The following is a 21,003-nucleotide window of genomic DNA, read 5'->3' as shown; positions in this document are numbered from 1 at the left end:
CAGCATCTTCCCAGAGTTTTAAAGTGCCTTTGTATCAATAACGAAACAGCAGAAATCTGCATGGTGTTTGAAGCAAAGGAGTTCTTTGAGTTCTCAAATTGCAGTGTCTGAATATATCTTGAAATAAAAAGAATCTGTAGGTTTGAGAGTGGTTGTTGATAAATTAAACATTTCTTTTGAACATTTCACCATGGATGTGTTTTGAGCCTACACAGCTGGCAAGGGTCAATAGCATTTTTTTATTTTTTTTAAATCAGTGGATTGATAACTGCCAGTTTAAATAATTTGGGTACATAACCTGTTGCTAAGGGTCATGATTTAATATTTTTAATAGTCATGGTGTGAAATAACGCTCGCCATTCTTCTGGGCCATCTTATCCGCCAGGAACTTAAGAAAACGTTCACACACTTTCCCTATTCCACCGTTGGTTCCAAAGACTAGGGGTGTAAATGAGCCCATCTCAACGTCGAGTACACGCTGCTGATATTTGCATTTCTTCTCTTCTCCTTGTTCTCTAAACACCTCAGATGTAGTTTTTCCCCGGTGGCATGAGGAGTTAACATGCGTGACTATCTGATGTCAAAAAATGCCGTCACTCCTCTCGACCAGAATCCTCCCACCTTGATATCAAGCCTTGCCTCTGAGCTGGTGACAGCGCTCCTAAGGTGAAACCGCTCATTGTCGAGGGGTTGAAGGCGTGGCTCAACTTCCACATTGGTACAGACCTTATTAATAAATGATGTTAATAGATTTCTAACATTTATCATGTCTCTGCGCAACAAACCCTCCTTTTTTACATGAAAGGGCGTGATTCTCATCAAGTTTTTCCCCACAAGCACACGGTCTTGGTAGATCGACAAGGGACAAATTATAATGTAAATGCAGAGAATCTCTGAATTCTTGCTTGTTGAGAGCTAAGCCTTGATCCACAAGTGGCAACGCGTTGAGCCATGAACTTGCACCGTTATCTCTTGATTGACTAACAGATCATAACAGATCTGGAGAAAGAATGGAATCGATGGCATCCATTTTCTCCTTAGCACGCTCCATCTTTAAAGATCGCTGATGCTGTTTCAGTTCCTCTACAGATCTCTCACCTATCTTCATGAAGGTGCTTTGGGCTGTAATGGAATCCATGTGATCAGTTGTTATTGACATTGAAGCAGCAAACTGCTGTGGTGCCTCAGATTTCAAATCTGGTATGCCCAATCCCCTTTGAGCCATTGTCAAGGTGACAAGTTGACGCACCTCAGTAGGTAAGGGCTCAGACTGGCCAAATAGCATTGGGACAAATAGATCCTCTATCGTCTCTTGAATTGGATCGACATATTTCTCAAAAGATTCTATTGTACGCATGAAATAGGTAAACTTTGACTTGTACCCTTTCGTAAATGCAATGTAGGCTGCGTGGGGCTGACTCTTTGCAATTTCGGAGAGTGTCTCAGTTTCAGCTTTCCATCCATGCACTTTCTCATCGCAATACTGATCTTTATATTCTTGTGATCCAATGACCGCTCCTAGGTGACGCTGACCTTCAATTGTGATATTGACTTCATCTCCAAACACCCTCTTTGCTTCATTTTCCAGTACCTCTGACTTAACAATCAGCCAGCTTTTCAAACCATTCACAAGGTAACCATACTTCTCTCCTTCCAGACACAAAATCTTGTACCAGTCATATAACGATGTAATTCTCCCACCCCCTGCAGAATCGTCCGCAAGCCATGCTTGTTTGACCATCGGGGAGTGCGTTCTCAAGTATTGAATAATTACAGATATATTGACTGAGTACCATGCCATGGCAAGGGGGTCACCCTGTGTAGTACCCTCCTGTGAGAATATCTCACCTCCACCAAAAATAAAAAGTCTAGACGGGCATCTGTAGGTGTTAATTATGTAACGCGCCATTTCCTTGCATGAAATTTGAATGTTGTGCAAAGCCACAGATCTATTCATTTGATTAAAGGCGTTACTTGTGTCGATCAGCAAAATCCCATCTGTCCCTTCCTCTTCAAAAATTTTACTCATCGCATGTATCGCAGCCTCCGCTCCTGCACTATGCCCTGCGCAGACCTGTAGGGGACCAGCAGCATCTTTGATTTCCTCCTTTAGGAATCCAGAGACAGTCTTGCCAACTATACGCCTCAATACCTCTCCGACACCGATAGGTCGAATTCCAGGGTCCTTATCGAGTGGAATAAGCCTGCATGATGTATAAGCCTCCAATAAAGATGGATGGTAGGACTTTGTAAGCAGCTGTCTCATAAATACAGCTATCTCTTCTCTCAGGATTTTCCCCTCGATCTTGAAATTCTTGGAACACAAAATTCGTCTGTAGAGTTCCAAATCCATTCCCAATGGTCCCGCTAATCCCTTAGTTCTACTAACTGACTTGTAGATCATTTCTTCGTCAATGAGATCATATATACTTGGAGGAGTATAGTCAATTGGGCCATACAGCAAGGTATCCTCGGCGATATCACCCGCATCCGGGTGCTTATCCTTTAACCCTTGCAGAACTTCCGGTGAAAGATCGAGCAAACCTGATGAACTCTTCTTATCCAAGAGTTTTATTGCTGCAGACAATTTCCCTTGCAAAACAAGCTTTGCAAACATCCTGGATATGTCTTTGATTGTTCTGGCTTTCCTTGAATTCACAAACTTCCCTTGAATAAATCTCACTTCTTTAAGCAACATATTCAGATTTCCTTGTCTCCAAAGAGCTAACCGGCGCTCTATTACTGCACTATGTTCTTTGCTTTTAGAAGTGGCAGAAGGCTTTTGCAGAATCAAGGTTGGAAGCACCATGAAAGCTTTTAAAGCAATCGAGTTCAAGTCCGAATTTGAATTAAATTGCTTCAACCAAAAGGTTAATTCTTCAATAAAACTCTTTCCTACTCGGCCGGATGGTACATTGAAGATATTTCTCCTATAATGGACAATTTCCTCATAAATATCATTGATGGTATTACAAAAACTTGTATAACTGGTATCACCCCATGTTTTGTTCTTGATTTCTGAAGGGAGCACCTCATAATGAGGCAAATTCGGCTCTATTTTGTTTTGATCTGTCTGTTCATTACTTGGTGGTCCCGAGGGAGAAGGTCGATGGTTGCCTTCGCTTGTTGTGAAGGGAAAATGCAAATTCAAGTCCAAAGAATTAGCATTATCACCTTGGCGTTGGCTAATATTCTGAGAAGCATCTTGTAAATTGTTTTCTTCAGCAATTCGTTTTATTTCGCCTCCTAATAACGAGCTATTTCTTATGAGATTTTGCTCTAGCTCCAGCTTTTCTAATCTCGATGCTTGGTCCTGTAAGTTCTGATTTTTCAGTCCCAAATATCCATAACCTTTCTCTTCCCATAGAGCCGCCATTATCTCGATATAACCCTTTTTTCTGCCATTAATATTACGTGGAGGATCTAAGGAGGATACCATTTCCTTTGCTTTCCTCTTGCATTCCAAAAGATCGATGTTCATGCCCTCTATCCATTTCATTTTAACCTGATTCCTCGACATATTTGCGCTACCTCCTACCTTCACCTATTTTCATAGGTAGATTAAAAAACAAGAAAAAGAAATCATCTACCTTCAGTTCCAATGTGTGTTCACTGCTTACTGTTGCATATCCACATTAAATCCTCTTCATTGAAAGAAATTGGGTTCAGACAGTGATGTACCTGTGGAGTTTAAACTCACACCTCTGTAGATCCTCGTGCCGCTGTGGGGTTTAAACTCACACCCTTTTCTCCATCATGTCAACACATTGTTTTGTTTAAATCCTGGAGATCCAGAATCCCAGGGTTTTAAAGCAGAACAAGGTTTTAAATCCTCAGAGCCAGACACAATAACGTACTTTAATAGAAGTTTGATTCCTTCTGGTAGTGTTTGTTGAAAGTGTGTAGGCAAGGGATCTAGTACATAAGTTAATGATTGAAGATGAAGGTAATGAAATTAGACTGTTGAATTGGAGTAAAAGATTAAAAACAATGTTTCTCAAAGAAATATATAAAGGGATTTGGATATTTCACCCACTGTGGTGCATAATATCATTAAATGATTCAAGGAATCTGGAGGAATGTCCATGCGTAAAGGGCAAGAGTGCAAGCCTAAGCTGAACACCCATGATCTCTGATCCCTCAGATGGCACTGCATCAAGAATGGTCTTCCACCTATAGCTGATATAACCACATGGGCTCTGGATTATTTTGTCAAACCTTTGTCAAGCACATCAATATGGAGTTACATCCCAAATGCCAGATAAAACTTTGTGTAAAAAGGAAGCCTTATGTTAATTATGTCCAGAAATCATTGTTTTCAGTTTTAATTTCAACATACTATTCCTACTTTTTTTTTCTGATTTGAGGTTGTAGAAGTATGTCATGTGGTGTTCTGACTTGTGTATTTCTGGTCAATGTCAGACAGGAGTAGGAGCTGTGGGGACATTAATTTGTTATTTACTAATTTATGACAGTCTACTGTCAAATAATCCTTAGTATTCATTTTGGTTTTCATATTAATAATGTTTCAATAAAATACTTTGATGACAGTTCCACTGAAAAAGATTAAAGTAACATGTTAATAATAGGGGAAATTACACCTTATATTATAAATCCTCATCTACTTTTCTTTTGCAGTAAACTTCCACAAGCTACTTTCCTGGCTCAATACTTCAATATCAGTGTGCTTATAGTGTAGCTATCTGGCCAGTGGATTTCAAACAGAAACAGGAAAAATGCATCATCCCAATAAGCTAGTCCTGTTTCTCATCACAGCATCTGGTATCCAATAAAATGTGATAAAGCAAAAGAATGCATCAATTAAAAAAAAAAAAGTGTAATAAATGTTTTTACCCAACAGTGCACACACTTAGTTTCTGTTAGTCCTCCTTGTTCTAGAAACATCCTATACTAATTTTAGACCCTAGGTTATTGGTGTTTGTTGATAGATTTTGTAAATAAGTCACACATATAAGTCACACACAAAAAAGGCTGTTTACGGCCTTCAAGGTCTCAAAAATATGCTGATGTGGCCCAGCCAAAATTTAAGTTTGCCACCTTTGGTGTAAAACATAAAAAATTCTGCATAGTGAGTATCGTTCACTCAGTTATACTTGGGAATGTTTTCATAGGTTGGATGTTGAACTCTGAAATGCTGATAGCTTCACAGGTTTATGCATAATTTGTAGCTTATGATTTCATCATGTATATTGAACGCCCTGGACTAAAATAAAAAAAACTGCACATTCACAGAAGGTCAGGATCAAGGTCATTATCATTTCTGATAAATTGGCTTGGGATACTCCATTGTCTCAGCTGATGCTGACTAACATTTTGGCACCTGAAATGTAGCCTTTTGGCTGGAAACTGATTTATGTATTTTGATATTTGTCTCAAATTTGAATTCATTAAAAATTGCACATCCTGTATTTTTATTGGGGTTAAATGCATTATCATTCTTTGATGAAAAATAAATATAACAAGCTTGAATATTTTATTTTTTTTAAACTCAAGTAAATACGTACAAAAAAAATTAGCTACAGTGAACCATGTAAAGTACTATAACGAGTACATGTATTCACTACTCCCATCAATTGCACAATAAGAAGGATGTACGGTAGATCAAACTATTACACACACACACACACACACACACACACACACACAGAGTTGCATTTGTGATTTCAAGTGAAAAATGTTTAAAAACATAAAGCGCACAAACTTCGACTGGGGTCATGCCATGTTTTCTCCGGATACCAAATACACTAAACAAAAAAGTTATAACTCTTTCAAATTCATTAACATCAAGAAATGCTATAACCATACAGTTCTGTCTTCTGTCCTTTTGTCTAATTTTTACTTTGATTGTACAATGTGTGCTTATTCTACTTTTAATTTCCGACAAAGAATTTTCATTCTGCTTTATTATGTGTCTCATTTAGGCAATGTGACCCTCCGATTTGTGTTCTGAATGAGACTATAGACAAGGGGGTGATGAATTGGACCCTAACTGTCAGAAGTCGCCTTGGCACAAAAATAATCTTTGACACAGCTGATCCAAAACACAGGGGTAAATGCAGATAGACGTTTCTGCTCTTATATCCGTAATTGTTTGAATGGTTAAATCTAAGACTGAGATATTTCTCCATTTCATTCTCTAGTAGTAACTAACATGTTCCAACTTTCCTGTAGTGCACCTGAAAGCAGCAACGCTCGCCTCCACCGCTCTCTGTAATGCAACAGTTGCAACTCTTGAGTGGGAATGGAAGGGACTGTTGAAGTATCATTCCTTTCCAATGATATGCCAAGTGGAGGTCAATGAGGTCAATGGACCCATAATTAAAGTAAGTGTTCTCATTCTAATTAAAGGAACAGTGGGGGCAAATATAAAATTGACACCATTTCACATTTACCTCAAATGTAGTCACACAGCAATAAAACTAATCTAGCTAACAAGTATTAGAAGCTTATAGCTATCAGTTTAGCATCGTGCATCACGTACTTTTCTCAAAATACATTGCCTGGCTCAATAACAGTATTTGTACACAAAGCAGAATAATACATTAAAAATGGGACTATTTTATTATTTGCATAACTTCTAACATACAGTTCTACTTTCAAACTTTGGGCCACACCTCTTACCTGATTCTGATGCTTACATGTAGTAATGGCAAGTATGTTCTGAGAAACAAAGTGACTCAGCTTAATGTTGGAACTATGAATGTTTTTAGCTCTGTGATGTCCTACAACAGTGTCAAACATGCAAGTCCACAAAGCTGTTTCAGGAGAATGCAAACCATTACTTTGACGACAAACTTGTTTTGAAATAAATTTCAGGCACAAAAATGTCTTGGCAGATTGGTTACATTTAAGGTGATGAGGAACACTATTTTATTTTGACTGAATGACTAACTTGGGTTTTGGAGAAGTTTTACTATATTAAATGCAACTAAAATTAATAAAAAATTATGGCAATTGTTCTTAGAAAACATGTAATTCTTGGAAAATTACCGTTGTGTAAGAGGAATAAAAGATTTGGGATGCTGTTATTGGAAAATAGTCAATTTCAGTGTGGTAACAGTAACTGCACTTCATCACACTACCCTGTCATTGTTTATTTTCCCACTTGCCTCCAAGTGCTTTATTCTTGCATATTGTCTCTTTAAAATATCTTTTCTCTTTAGAAAAGCTTTAAAGGAACAGGACTGACCTCAGTGGTCTTGGCAGATCTTCAGCCCTTTACTAAGTATGAAGCTCGTGTACGGTGCGGCTCTCGTGAGCATTTTTATAAATGGGGGGACTGGAGTAACCGCATCATCTTCGTCACCAAAGAAGACAGTAAGCACTAAAAATATTCACTTTTTTTTTTTTTTAACAAGTAAGAAAAAAAAAAATCCTCTCTATAATATCCACTAAACAATTCATGACTTTATTCTCATGAGAGGAAATGTGTAACTCTGTAGGCATATATGAGACTGTATTATACAACCCCAATTCCAAAAAAGTTGAGACACTGTTGTAAATTGTAAATAAAAACAGAATTCAATCATTTGCAAATTATGGAAACCCTGTATTTCATTGAAGATAGTCCAAAAGCAACATATCAGTTGTTGAAACTGAGAAATGTTATTGTTTTTTGAAAAACGTGTGCTCATTTTGAATTTGATGTCAACAACACATTTCAGAAAAGTTGGGACGGGGCAGCAAGAGACTGAAAAAGTTGTGTAATGCTAAAAACTAATTTGGGTAATTGGCAACAAGTCAGTAATATGATTGGGTATAAAAAGAGTCTGGAGAATGTGGTGTGCATGAATTCTAAAAAGAATTTCTGCTTTTGATTTGTTAGACCTTGGGACAATTTTCCACTTCATCTCAGTCCATCATAAACGAGCTCAGGCCCAGAGAAGGTGGCGGGGTTTCTGGATATTGTTTATATATGGTTTTAACTCACAGACGATGATTTTCTGAAGTGTTCCCGAGCCAATACAGTGATTTCCACGACGGACTCATGTCTGTTTTAATGCAGTGTCACCTGAGGGCCTGAAGATCACAGGCATCCAATGTCAGTTTTCAGCCTTATCTCTTGTGTACAGAGATTTCTCCAGATTCCTTAAATCTTTTATGAAATTATGTACCATAGATGATATGATCCTCAAATTCTTTGCAGTTTTACATTGAGGAATGTTATTCTTAAATTATCGCACTTTGCCCACGCAGTCTTTCACAGAGTGGTGAACCCCTCCCCATCTTTACTCCTGAGAGACTCAGCCTCTCTGGGATGCTATTTTTATATCAGATCATGTTACTGACCTGTTGGCAATTAACCAATTTTTTTAAAGCATTACACAACTTTTTCAGTCTTTTGTTGCCCTGTCCCAACTTTTCTGAAAAGTGTTGCTGACATCAAATTCAAAATGAGCATATATTTTTCAAAAAACAATAACATTTCTCAGTTTCATCATTTGATAATGTTGTCTTTGTGCTATTTTCACTGAAATATAGGGTTTCCATGATTTGCAAATATTTATTACATTCTATTTTTATTTATGTTTTACACAGTGTCCCAACTTTTTTGGAATTGGGGTTGTACTTGCTGACTGCACACACGTTTCTATTCTATTTCAAAATCTGTTTGGTTGAATTTCAGTATCATTGTGACATTCTGACAAATTACTTCCTAAATTTGCAACAGTGAGACAATGTGCACGTCTGATCATGTGACCATTTATGCAGAAGTCAGGGCTTCTATTAAAATTAAGCTATAATTTAATTTAATTTGCTGATGTGATATAACATGGACAAGTTCTTAAAAGATGACACATTTCAACAACCTGCAAAACAAAAGACATTACATGACGAATTTATATTTTATTTTCGAAAAAAATTTTTATTTGTACTCTGGAATTTCTAGTGTTTAGAATGATGTGTAATATGAAAGAGTTCACTATAGACTGTAAAGCAAAAGCTGTATTTTTTTCTGTTAACTTCAAGAGAGAAAAAAAGAGAGGCCGGTGAGAGAACTGCTTTATAATATTAAGATGATTACAGGAATTAACTTGTTTTGCATATGTTAAACTTGTACTTTGCCAATTTCATCAAGATGTGCTTGCTTTCTGAAAGCAACTTCCCTCACAATTTTTATCCCCCGCTGGCCGAAAGGCATGAAGGAGGATTATGTAGTGGCGATGTCCGTCCGTCCTGGGAAGGGGTTCTCACCTTCTGAAATCAACTCCTCTCACAATTTGTGGAGGAATTTCACAAAACTTGACAGGATCCTTTGTTATATGTCAGTAATACGCATATTGCAATTTCGTTCAATTCAGTCGCATTTTACCAGTTATTGCATAGTTGCCAGTGGGGGATATTGTGCTCTTTGAGCACTCTTGTTCATTTTTATATTAATTGAATAAGGATTTCATGATGGTAAATTATAGGTATTGTCTCCCTTTTTATTAATGTCATTTTTTTGGAATTGCCATGTCAATAAACGTTTTATTCAATCTAGAAAACAACCCTGATTCTCATAGATTTTTTTTTCTTTTTTTCAGTTCCAGAAGCTGTAGATGTGTGGATGCATGTTTCTGGTGAAGAGACTTATGTTGTGTGGAAAGTAAGTGCACTTTCTTCTCGTAAAAAAGCCAAATACACTGTCACATTTAAGATTGTATGTATATTTTTGTTTTCTCGCTGTTCTATAGAATCTAAGTAAAGCCCAAAGTCATGGGGACATTACAGGCTATGAGCTGGTTTTGGAAAGCTATACAGACAAGAGCAAAGAGTATGTCACCAAATCCCCAGCAGAGCTCTGCCACAAACTGCGAACAGACAGCGCAAAAACACCTCATGTTATTTCCATATCTGCCAAGAACTCTGTCGGGGTCTCTCGTCCCTCCACCATCACAATCCCCAACCTGTCTCCAGGTGAAGAAGTGTGTTGGACATTCATTGTGCTTTGAATGTGTGAATAATATCACAAAAAGGATGATATTATTACCCTGATTCTTTTCACAGGTGGTGGTGTTAACATCAGTGATATTAAAGGAAATAATGGAGCTTTTCATATGGCCTGGGATCTGAGTCCAAGGCCCAGATGTGGCTATGTTCTGGACTGGTATCCAGCTTATAAAGCACAACAGTGTGCTGTAGAATGGATGAAGGTTCCCCCCGGTGTCTCCAGAGCAAATATTTCTGCAGGTCAGTTACTGGAAAATCAGTGCTTATCCAAACTACTACCTTCTAGCCGGTGTTGTAACTTAAGACAACTTGACACTGCCCGATTTTCTGCCTGTTTTTCCTGTAGCAGACAAAAATCGCACATTGTAAAAGAATTCAGTTTTCTTTGGTTGTCAGTTGAGATCATGTGACTTGCTCACTGGTGATTTATTTAGAATAATTGTGACAAAAGACAGCCAGTGGCAAAGTTGTGATGATGGTGTGAGAAATATTTTATTGGAATCTCTCAGTAGGTGCACTGCTACAATGTGCGCATGAAAAAAAAAAAAAGTCACCAATAAGAGGACATGCGTAAGAATGATAGCAAAGTCACAGGACAGCTAGAAATAACAAACAAAATCCTTATTACCTCAAGCTGATTTTGTGCATGATCCTGGATCATGCCAATTAATGACAAACAGAATGTAGTAATTTTCTTCAATTACGAATCTTCATCATATACTCTGCCATGTCTGTTTTAGCATGCAGCCAAGATTCTACTGGAATCTTGTACAGTGTGATAAGTTATAATCTTAATTACAGGGAAGGTTATAGGAAGGCTACTGTTGGTGCTAGCAAAATGTTGTAACCTCCTTTTTGTAGATACTCATGGCCAATAAAGAATCCTGACATTAGAAAATAGTGAATGAGAATAATGTGAAAATGAAGACTTTTAACCAATGATAGTGCTATGTATTGTATCTGTATGGCTTTTTCATAACTAAATGATATGGGAATTTTAAAAAAACCTCAATTTTATTTACTTACTTTTCTCATCCACCCTTCCTTTACAATTTTTGAGACTCTTTGAGACTTGGACCTTGTTTCTTCTGATAAAGCATTTCTCACACTTTAGCTTATAACTTACTTTTACATAATTAAAATTAGTAGTTCAATTCCATTGGGGTGGTATGGTGGTGTAGTGGTTAGCACTATTGCCTCACAGCAAGCAGGTTCTGGGTTCGAGCCCAGTGGTCAACGGGTGCCTTTCTCTGTGGAGTTTGCATGTTCTCCCACTGCTGTGGGTGTGCGTTCATTGCTCACTTGTGTGTGCATGTGTGTGTGTGTCTATGTGTTCACTGCTTCAGATGGGTTAAATGCAGAATTTCACTGTGTGCTTAAAGTGCATATTCTGGACCAATTTCGTTTTTTTTTTTATATGAAAGTATGTCCCTTTACACACTCATCCAGAAGGGTAATTTTGCACAAGGCCATCTGTCTACAGCAGAAAAAAAATAAAATAAAACGAGTCTGGAAAAATCCCAAGGGAGTCTGGAGCCAGATTCGTGATGTTACCTGTGGAAGCGCCAGCAGGCTGCGCGAGCTTTGCACAGTTTCAGTGCACAGCCTGTATAGACCAAGCGCTCCCATTTCTGTCATATTGTCCGGTCTTTTGGGAAACGATGAGTACTAATCCCATCAAGATTGGTGTTGCTACACCCTCCTACGATACATCTGTTAACCATTTTAATAATTACACGATAACATTGAAGAAATTTGCAGAAAACCACCAGGTCGTTTTCTCATAAACAAACCAGCACTGACATAGGATTTAAAGGGAGGCGTGTCCCACACGCGACGTCACGAAAATCAATGTTTGCCGGGAAATCCAAATGTCAATTTTTTTCAGAGGCGGACCAATTCGCCTCAAATGGCTTGATTTCAACTGAATTTTTCTGGTATTGCGCAAGGTAAAAAAAAATTGCACAAAATGCAAAATCTCATCTCATTATCTCTAGCCGCTTTATCCTGTTCTACAGGGTTGCAGGCAAGCTGGAGCCTATCCCAGCTGACTACGGACGAAAGGCGGGGTACACCCTGGACAAGTCGCCAGGTCATCACAGACAAAATGCAAAATGTGACAGATACTTAACCAAAGTTTAATATAAAATAGGAGAATTACATTGATGTTGCTCCTGAATTTGCCCGTGATATGCACTTTAAGTCTGTGCTTGAGTGTACATGTGATAAATAAAGGCTTTTTTCTTCTTCTTTTGACAAAACTCAAATATATCTATAGCCTAAGAAAGGAATAAAACACTTGGGTGTGTGCTGTTATAGAAAAATAATGAACAACGGGGTGAAGTAATGCGTTCTATGAAGTAGAGTTACTGTTATCCCTGATGTTACAGCATGTCCCCAAGTATTTTATTGCTTTTATACAATAACAACCTGCCAACTATTTTTTTTAACTGTTAATCACTGCTATGTTAAATAAATGTCTTCTGACAGAAAACTTCAGCATGCACAATCCTATGTTTTTACAGCCAGAACTATTGTCAGAGCTACTGTTATAGAAAAATAATCAATACTTTCTGGTAGCACTGTGGTATAGCATACATTATTGTGACCTTTACAGCAAGCAGCTCATGTACTGATTTTTAGGGGCTGGGTGCGATTTGCTGGGGGGGATGGGGGGGATCATCCCCCCCTCTGGTTTTTATCTCTGCTGAAAAAAAAATCCTCGGGGACAACCCCATCAATAAAACAAACAAACCAAAAAAAAAGTTGACATGACAGGCATGTTGTGACACAGTTTTCTATGGTCTACATTGCACTCACTTTCAAAATGACCCGAAGTGGCAGCTTTGATGTTCACGAACGTCCCCAGCAAATAGATACATTGTAGATAATAACAATATCTTTGCGTTCTGTACGGAAATTTACGGAAGCTGCGAGAGGCCCTTCATATAATCTTTTTTTATTCACCTTGTTATCCTGAGATAACGACATAATTAATTCAGGATCTCGAGAAAACAACAACTAATTCGAGATCTCGAGAAAACAAAACCGTTATTCCGAGATAACGACATAATTAATTCGAAATCTCGAGAAAACAAAACAATTATTTCATGATCTCAGCTGGATCACTGTATCTCCGTCGGTAGAGACGAAGCCGGGCCAGTCTTCTGCGGAGGTGCCGCGGACTAATTTTGAAATTATCCCCTATTAAAAGACTTGATGCAATCTCTCCCTGTGTCAACCCCTGATCAAAATATTGCCTTATTAGGTGATCGATTATTCCAGACATTCTAATGACCAAAGTTGCGTCTATACAGAATGAAAAATAGCCCCAAAGTCAGCATATCACAAGTCTCTTGGCATACCTGAATGAACCATTTCTCAGCTGTTTACTCGAGATCATGAAATAACGGTTTTCTTTTCTCAAGATCTCGAATTAGTTGTGTTGTTTTCTCAAGATCCTGAATTATGTCGTTATCTCTGGATAACAAGGTGAATAAAAAAAGGATTATATGAAGGGCCTCTCTCGGCTTCCGTAGAAATTAGCATTGCTAATGAAAACGTGCGAAAATGAAACACGTCCAGAGCAGTATTTCATCGTTCTTCGTTGGGCCAGCAAATAAAAAACAATCAAACCCAACATCCACACTTACCTGCAGCACAAAGGATGAACAGGAGGAGGATGCCCAGGATATGTCCCGTAGAGATGATGACGTTGTTCACTAGTCTGGGCACATCTCGCAGCATGCGGTTGGTGGCTGTCTAGAGCCGGCACGATTTGCTAAATGGCAAGAGGGTCGAGAGTGGCTAACAGTGTCAACTGATGGGTCAGTGAAATGTGCAGCTTGCTCTGAAGTAAAAACTTTAGGCCCCAACACAGACGAGCGCCTTCACATTGATCTGGCATTTGTGAATGGTGTTAAAGCCAGCTCAGCTAAAAAGCTGAATGATAAAATTAACAAGCATGGCAAATGCCAGTCCCACGTGAAATGCCTTGAAATTCTCCAAAAGAGACGTGATGCAGCATTTGAAACTGCCAATAATGTAAGCGCAAGTCTGTGGAGGAAGAAGAATGAGGAGAGGGTACGGGCCACAGCGTACTGTATGCGCACTGCGTACATGATCTGCCAGAACGACCTGTCATTCAAAATGCTGCCACAGGTGATCGAACTGCAAGAACTTAATGAGGTTGATGTAGGGTCAATGCTGCACTCCGACAAAGCCTGTCAGAGTATGCTGATGTTCATCGCCCAGAAAATGGCAAGCCAATTAGTAGGGTTCATAACAAAATCACCTGCCAAATTCAGCATCCTCATCGACGAGAGCACGACCATCTCAAATAAAACATGTCTCATAGTTTACATTCGCGTTCCCTTTGATGGAGAGGTTTGCAACTTCTATCAATTAATTGAATTGGAATCATGCACGGGTTCTGCCATACGAGACACGTTGCTGGACACCCTGGAGAGAGATGGCATCACCAAGGAAATGCTGCGCTCCCGGTTGATTGGTTTCGCGACTGACGGGGCCGCCGCTATGCTGGGCCGATACATGGGAGCTGCCACTCTCCTGCGCGATGAGATGAACCCTGACATTACTGTAATTCACTGCATGAATCACAAATTGGAACTTGCAGTCCATGATGCGGTGAAGCACACAACAGACGCAAGTCATTTTCAGATGTTTACAGATTGCCTGTATGCATTTTTCTCCCAGAGCCCCAAGCACACCCGCGAGCTTGAAATCGCCGCCTCCAATTTGGGCATGCATGCTCGCAGAATAGGCAGGGTGTTTGATGTGCGCTGGCTGTCTTCATCATGCACGTCAGTGACAGCTCTCTGGGAGAGTTATCCAGCTTTGGTGCGTCTCTTTTCTGCGCTGGCTGTGGACACCTCAAGATCCACCACAGAAAGGGCGAAGTGTCAGGGAATTCATTCCCAGATGACTCAGTGGATCTTTCTGATGGAACTAGCGCTGGTGAAAGATGCCCTGGAAACTCTGAAAGCCCTGTCTCTGTTCCTGCAGAGGAGAGATGCCACTGCCATCCAGGCCAATGCAGAGGTGGACATCGCAGTGAGGGCCCTGCGCTCCATGAAGCTCGCTGACGGCGCCAACACCAAAAGCCTGAGACAGGAACTCGACACGCACTCATTCAAGGGGGTGAATATCTGCCAGCCGAGCGACCGAGAGCAGCAGAGGGCAAGTGCGTTCCGTGACCGCTTCTTCACCTCGCTGGCAGATAATGTGGAGCGCAGGTTGGACGACAACGGTGTGCTGCACTGTGCCCCTTAAGCTGGCCGAAGGATGAAGGCGAGCGCATTCTGTTTGGGGAAGACAAGCTTGTTAGAATTCAAAAAACCCTGGCAGCTGAGGTCTCTGACACCGCTCTGCTGCTGAAAGAATTTCGACAGTACAAGTTCAACGGAGTCCAAGGAGAAAATCTCCTCAACTTGCTTTCTGTCGTTGCCACGCTTCCCGTGTCAACAACAGTGTGTGAACGTGGATTTAGCGCCATGAATCACATCCTTACTGATGAGCGCAACAGAATGAATGTATCCACACTGAACAGCCTTCTTTTCCTTGCTGTCAATGGGCCAGACGTGCGTTCCTTCCCTGCTGAGAAATTCGCAGAAATGTGGATTAAAGAAGGGCGAAACGCGGCGGATAGCGCACCGACGGGAAAGCAGAAAAGGCCACATGAACTGCGCCATCAGAGCAAACTGTTCATTTAATATTATTTTAGTATTTTAGTGATTTTCGAGTCACTGTCCATTTAATCCGGAGGGAGAGAAACATCTCAGCAACGCGACAAGCAATGCGAACTTAGATAGGAAGATGAATTTACTATCTCTGGTTTAGTGTTCGTTTTCATTTACATTTAGTGTTATTCATTTGATATCATCGGATGTTATTGAGCTGTTAGCCTATTGTTAGATACCTTAATTTTGTGACGTTTCATGATTTAAAAAAAAAAATCCCCCCTTCTGTTTTTTTGACAAATCGCACCCTGTTTAGGGGTACTGTCTTACATGCCAAAGCAACTTCTTGTTTGACAGTAATTGAAAGTACAGTGTTTTATAGTAATTAAAGGAAAACTCCGGAGTTAAATGCTTTTTAGGTCTGTTTTCGCATTATTGGGAGTGCATACGCTGGGTTGCTATCACAATCACGTCAATCGATGTGTTTTGAGAAAATTAGTTTTTTGTGATTTCAACCGGAAAGCGCTAACACGGCAGTGGCCGGGGCATGTCTTTTTGCCGATACAAAACGCTAGTTTTAAAACCATTGCAAAGCTCAAAACAACATGACAGTTCTGTGGAAGTGAGTGGAGGGTTCCTACAAGCTAAACGAGTTGTCCCTGGCTCTGCATGTGCACGAATAGTGTGTTATAAAAGTAAATAAAAATCCAGCGACCTTACCTGAAGTCGGTCTTCCTCAGACGCCATCTTGAGTGGACAGTCCGTAAAAGTCGAGTGCCGAGTGCAGAGCCCATGGTGCATTTCCAGCGGGATGGGCTCTGCACTCGGCACTCGACTTTTACGGACTGTCCACTCAAGATGGCGTCTGAGGAAGACCGACTTCAGGTAAGGTCGCTGGATTTTTATTTACTCTTATAACACACTCTATCCGTGCACATGCAGAGGCAGGGACAACTCGTTTTGCTTGTAGGAACCCTCCACTCACTTCCACAGAACTGTCATGTTGTTTTGAGCTTTGCAATGGTTTTAAAACTAGCGTTTTGTATCGGCAAAAAGACATGCCCCGGCCACTGCCGTGTTAGCGCTTTCCGGTTGAAATCACAAAAAACTAATTTTCTCAAAACACATCTGATTGACGTGATTGTGATAGCAACCCAATGTATGCACTCCCAATAATGCGAAAATAGACCTAAAAAGCATTTCACTCCGGAGTTTTCCTTTAAGTAAGCATATTTGCTTACATAAATTAGACAAATTACCAGATTATTCTGCAGTATTACAAGAACTACACAATATTAATATAGCAAAGAATATGGGAATGCTGAAGTTAATATTCTGTGTATTTTTCATGTTTTTCACCGCTCTTTATGACATGGACACAGATTTTAAAGACGGCGTGAAATACACTCTCTCAGTTTATGGCTGCACTTCAGAAGCACCGTACTTGCTGCAGAGGAGAGAAGGCTATGTGGGAGAACTACGTAAGTACTCGGTATTCTTTTTCTTTTAACCTTCAACTATAACCTTTAACTATTCTGCAGAGAAGTAGTAGCCTTTGTGTCTGTCAGAATCCGTGAAGGAGGGGTGGCCTCTGTGTCCGTGACGGTGAAGGAGGGGTGGCCTCTGTGACGGTGAAGGAGGGGTGGCCTCTGTGTCTGTGATGGTGAAGGAGGGGTGGCCTCTGTGACGGTGAAGGAGGGGTGGCCTCTGTGACTGTGAAGGAGGGGTGGCCTCTGTGACTGTGAAGGAGGGGTGGCCTCTGTGACTGTGAAGGAGGGGTGGCCTCTGTGACGGTGAAGGAGCGGTGGCCTCTGTGACGGTGAAGGAGCGGTGGCCTCTGTGACGGTGAAGGAGCGGTGGCCTCTGTGACGGTGAAGGGGGGGTGGCCTCTGTGTCGGTGAAGGGGGGGTGGCCTCTGTGTCGGTGAAGGAGGGGTGGCCTCTGTGTCGGTGAAGGAGGGGTGGCCTCTGTGTCGGTGAAGGAGGGGTGGCCTCTGTGTCGGTGAAGGAGGGGTGGCCTCTGTGTCGGTGAAGGAGGGGTGGCCTCTGTGCCGGTGAAGGAGGGGTGGCCTCTGTGCCGGTGAAGGAGGGGTGGCCTCTGTGCCGGTGAAGGAGGGGTGGCCTCTGTGCCGGTGAAGGAGGGGTGGCCTCTGTGCCGGTGAAGGAGGGGTGGCCTCTGTGCCGGTGAAGGAGGGGTGGCCTCTGTGCCGGTGAAGGAGGGGTGGCCTCTGTGCCGGTGAAGGGGGGGTGGCCTCTGTGCCGGTGAAGGGGGGGTGGCCTCTGTGCCGGTGAAGGGGGGGTGGCCTCTGTGCCGGTGAAGGGGGGGTGGCCTCTGTGCCGGTGAAGGGGGGGGTGGCCTCTGTGCCGGTGAAGGGGGGGGTGGCCTCTGTGCCGGTGAAGGGGGGGTGGCCTCTGTGCCGGTGAAGGGGGGGTGGCCTCTGTGCCGGTGAAGGGGGGGGTGGCCTCTGTGACCATCAGCCCCAATGAAAGAGGCTGGGCAACCCACTCCTCCAAGCTATAATTATTTATCTTTGAAACCTCAGCTCATCAGATTTAATTCTTTCTTAATTAAAATCCTTTATCTGCCTTGAATCGGGCCTGCAAGTCTTATCTTACTGGATGGAGAGATGTTGACACTTGTTTATACTTGATCATTTAATGGCAGATTATACTGTATATTATGAGTAAATGGTGCCTTGTTTTGGCAATATGTTGCTTCTATCCTGTACTTGTACTCTTTGTCATTTACATTTCCATGCGATCTGTCTTTGTTCCCCCAGCCCCATCAGGACAAGTTCAGAATCTAAGAGTAGAGCAGGAGGGCTTAAATGTTTACCTCTCCTGGAAAAATGTGCTTGAACAGCAGCAGCAGGGTTTTATCAAAGGTTATAATGTGTCTTACAGCCGTGTTGGTGGTGAAACTTTTAATTCATTTGGTAAGTGAGAGTTGCTCACATTTACTTTCAATGTAAAGAACAAATTTCTTAGAGATATTTGTATTGACAATAAATTAATATTTGCATTATTTTTTGTAGTTTTATGTAGAGTGCAAAAATAACATGTAGAATTTCATTCTAGTAATTCAAGACCCCAGTATTCAGAAGCACACGATCAGTCTTCCTGATGTGGCAAGCTACACATTCAGAGTGATGGCCTTCACATCTGCAGGAGACGGTCCTGTATCTGAGATCGCTCTGTCAATGTATCCTCAGGGTATGTGTGTCGTTTAGGCTCATATTTTACCTGTACAGTGATGCAAATAATTTCTGTACTGCTGCGCCCTACAAGCAGTGTTTGACTTCATGGTTTCATGGGTTCCAAACCCCTTAATTGCCAGACCAAGAGTGATGATCTTAATTCATTGCATTCGGAAATATGTGATTTATTTAAGTAGCAAGAAATTGGAAAACGTTTGAGTTTATGTATTAGCTATCTGTCTGACATCAGCTTCACTTGCTGTTAAGAGGAATCATGCCCATGTTTAGCCACGACTAGAATTTAAGTACACTTAGTCATATTTACATTAGAACAAAATTTATGTAGTATAATAATCTTCAGGTGGGATGGTGGTGCAGTGGTTAGCACCGTCGCCTCACAGCAAGAAGGTTCAAACCCCATGGCTGAAGGGGGTCTTTCTATTGACCCTTCCCACTCACGTGACCTTCGTAAACGCGACCGCCGTTTTGGACATGAAGTGGACTTCGGTTCGAATCGGTTTGAATGCGAGGAAGACGACAAACGAAAAACATAAAAGAAAAAGGAGTGAGATGCAGAAAACACCTTCACTATCCAGCGACGTAGGGCATTTACAGGGCGAGCAGAGGGAGAGGTATTTGCAAAAATTGAGGTTAGCAGGCTTAGGCTACGTTTACATTAGACCGTATCTGTCTCGTTTTCTTCGCTGATGCACTGTCCGTTTACATTAAACCGCCTGGAAACGCAGGGAAACGGGAATCCGCCAGCGTCCACGTATTCAATCCAGATCGTGTCAGCTCCGGTGCTGTGTAAACATTCAGAATACGCGGATACGCTGTGCTGAGCTCTAGCTGGCGTCTCATTGGACAACGTCACTGTGACATCCACCTTCCTGATTCGCTGGCGTTGGCCATGTGACGCGACTGCTGAAAAACGGCGCGGACTTCCGCCTTGTATCACCTTTCATTAAAGAGTATAAAAGTATGAAAATACTGATGCAAATACTGCCCATTGTGTAGTTATGATTGTCTTTAGGCTTGCCATCCTTCCACTTGCAAAGGGTAAGTGATATGCGCTGGGATCACACACACAGCGGCTCAGTCCCGAATCACTGCTTGTGCACTTCACTCGCGTGCTCTGTGAGCTGCGCAGGGCCGGAGTGCGCACCCTCCAGAGGGCACTCGCTGTTCAGGGCGGAGTGATTTGGAGCGCAGGATGCCTGCGGAGCCGAGCGTATCCGTGTATTGGTATTGCTGTGTGCACGCAAATCGTGTATTGGTGTTGCTGTGTGCACACTAATCATTTTAAAAACGTTAATCTGATGATCCGCTGATACGGTCTAATGTAAACATGGGCTTAGAGAACGACGTTTACTGTACAGAAATAATGGTTTATGGCACAGACCCTTTTGGTTCTCGCTCATCTAGCTGCTACAATGACTGCTTAGACTGCAACAATAATACCTAACACACATTTAAGTATCCGTCGTAAAGACGTGAAACTCGTCGAGTGACGAGTGTGTTCATTGATAAGCTAACATAATCTAAAAGTAGACATACCATCACACTGCCCTGGCGCTGTGTACAGTTTACCTTCTATGGTTTGTGCACTCACTATTTGCCATTTACTTTCTCCAACCGTTGTTACAGATTACAGGGAACGGCCTGGATTTAAGAGACAAATACATGTTCCTCTTGTTTTGAACACTTATTTGTAGGACATTACCTCTGATCTGTCCTACAGTCTACCAACAACAAAAGAACACAACGTTAGCTAATGTCGTTAGCTAATAGCTACTACAGAAGAACAAAGAGGTTACAATGGGTTATTTTAACCTATTTGGTTACACACTCGATGCCACAAAATGTTAACAGCGATGTAATGCCTTTTCTGGCTAATTTTATTCGTCTTACCTCCAACAAAGTGGTCACTACACAAGCGTTGGTATGCCGAGGGCTGCCAATCTTTCCTGTTAATGGCCGCTATCCATCTTCTCCGTCGGTCAGCATCTGTCGGGATCTGATAAAATGATAAATCTTGCCTTGTGTGTTGATGGTTACTACATCCAGGTGCACAACAATATAATGGCATGATGGAAGTCTTGCTGAAAGTAAAAACTTTCTTTGATGGCTATATTCCTTTCGATGCTTCGCCGT

At 41.4% G+C, this 21,003-nt stretch overlaps 1 protein-coding gene across 3 annotated transcripts in view; it reads left to right on the top strand.

Moving 5' to 3' along the window:
* lifrb (LIF receptor subunit alpha b) overlaps window positions 1-21,003 on the top strand; it is a 55,814-nt gene that overhangs the window by 24,773 nt on the left and 10,038 nt on the right. For all 3 annotated transcript variants that reach the window (XR_009655743.1, XM_060935916.1, XM_060935915.1), the window contains 9 exons: window positions 5,943-6,070; window positions 6,193-6,344; window positions 7,185-7,338; window positions 9,549-9,610; window positions 9,699-9,921; window positions 10,012-10,194; window positions 17,036-17,134; window positions 18,433-18,588; window positions 18,731-18,865. Coding sequence is in view for 2 of the 3 variants with exons in the window: in XM_060935916.1 (XP_060791899.1) it covers window positions 5,943-6,070; window positions 6,193-6,344; window positions 7,185-7,338; window positions 9,549-9,610; window positions 9,699-9,921; window positions 10,012-10,194; window positions 17,036-17,134; window positions 18,433-18,588; window positions 18,731-18,865 (1,292 nt within the window). In the remaining variant the exon portion in view is untranslated. The remainder of the gene's footprint in view (window positions 1-5,942; window positions 6,071-6,192; window positions 6,345-7,184; window positions 7,339-9,548; window positions 9,611-9,698; window positions 9,922-10,011; window positions 10,195-17,035; window positions 17,135-18,432; window positions 18,589-18,730; window positions 18,866-21,003) is intronic.

This window comes from Neoarius graeffei, chromosome 12, assembly GCF_027579695.1.
Source record: "Neoarius graeffei isolate fNeoGra1 chromosome 12, fNeoGra1.pri, whole genome shotgun sequence".
Classification (NCBI taxonomy): Eukaryota; Metazoa; Chordata; class Actinopteri; order Siluriformes; family Ariidae; genus Neoarius; species Neoarius graeffei.
The sequence above is the reverse complement of the archived record's forward strand: the minus strand, read 5'-3'. Positions and strand labels throughout refer to the sequence as shown.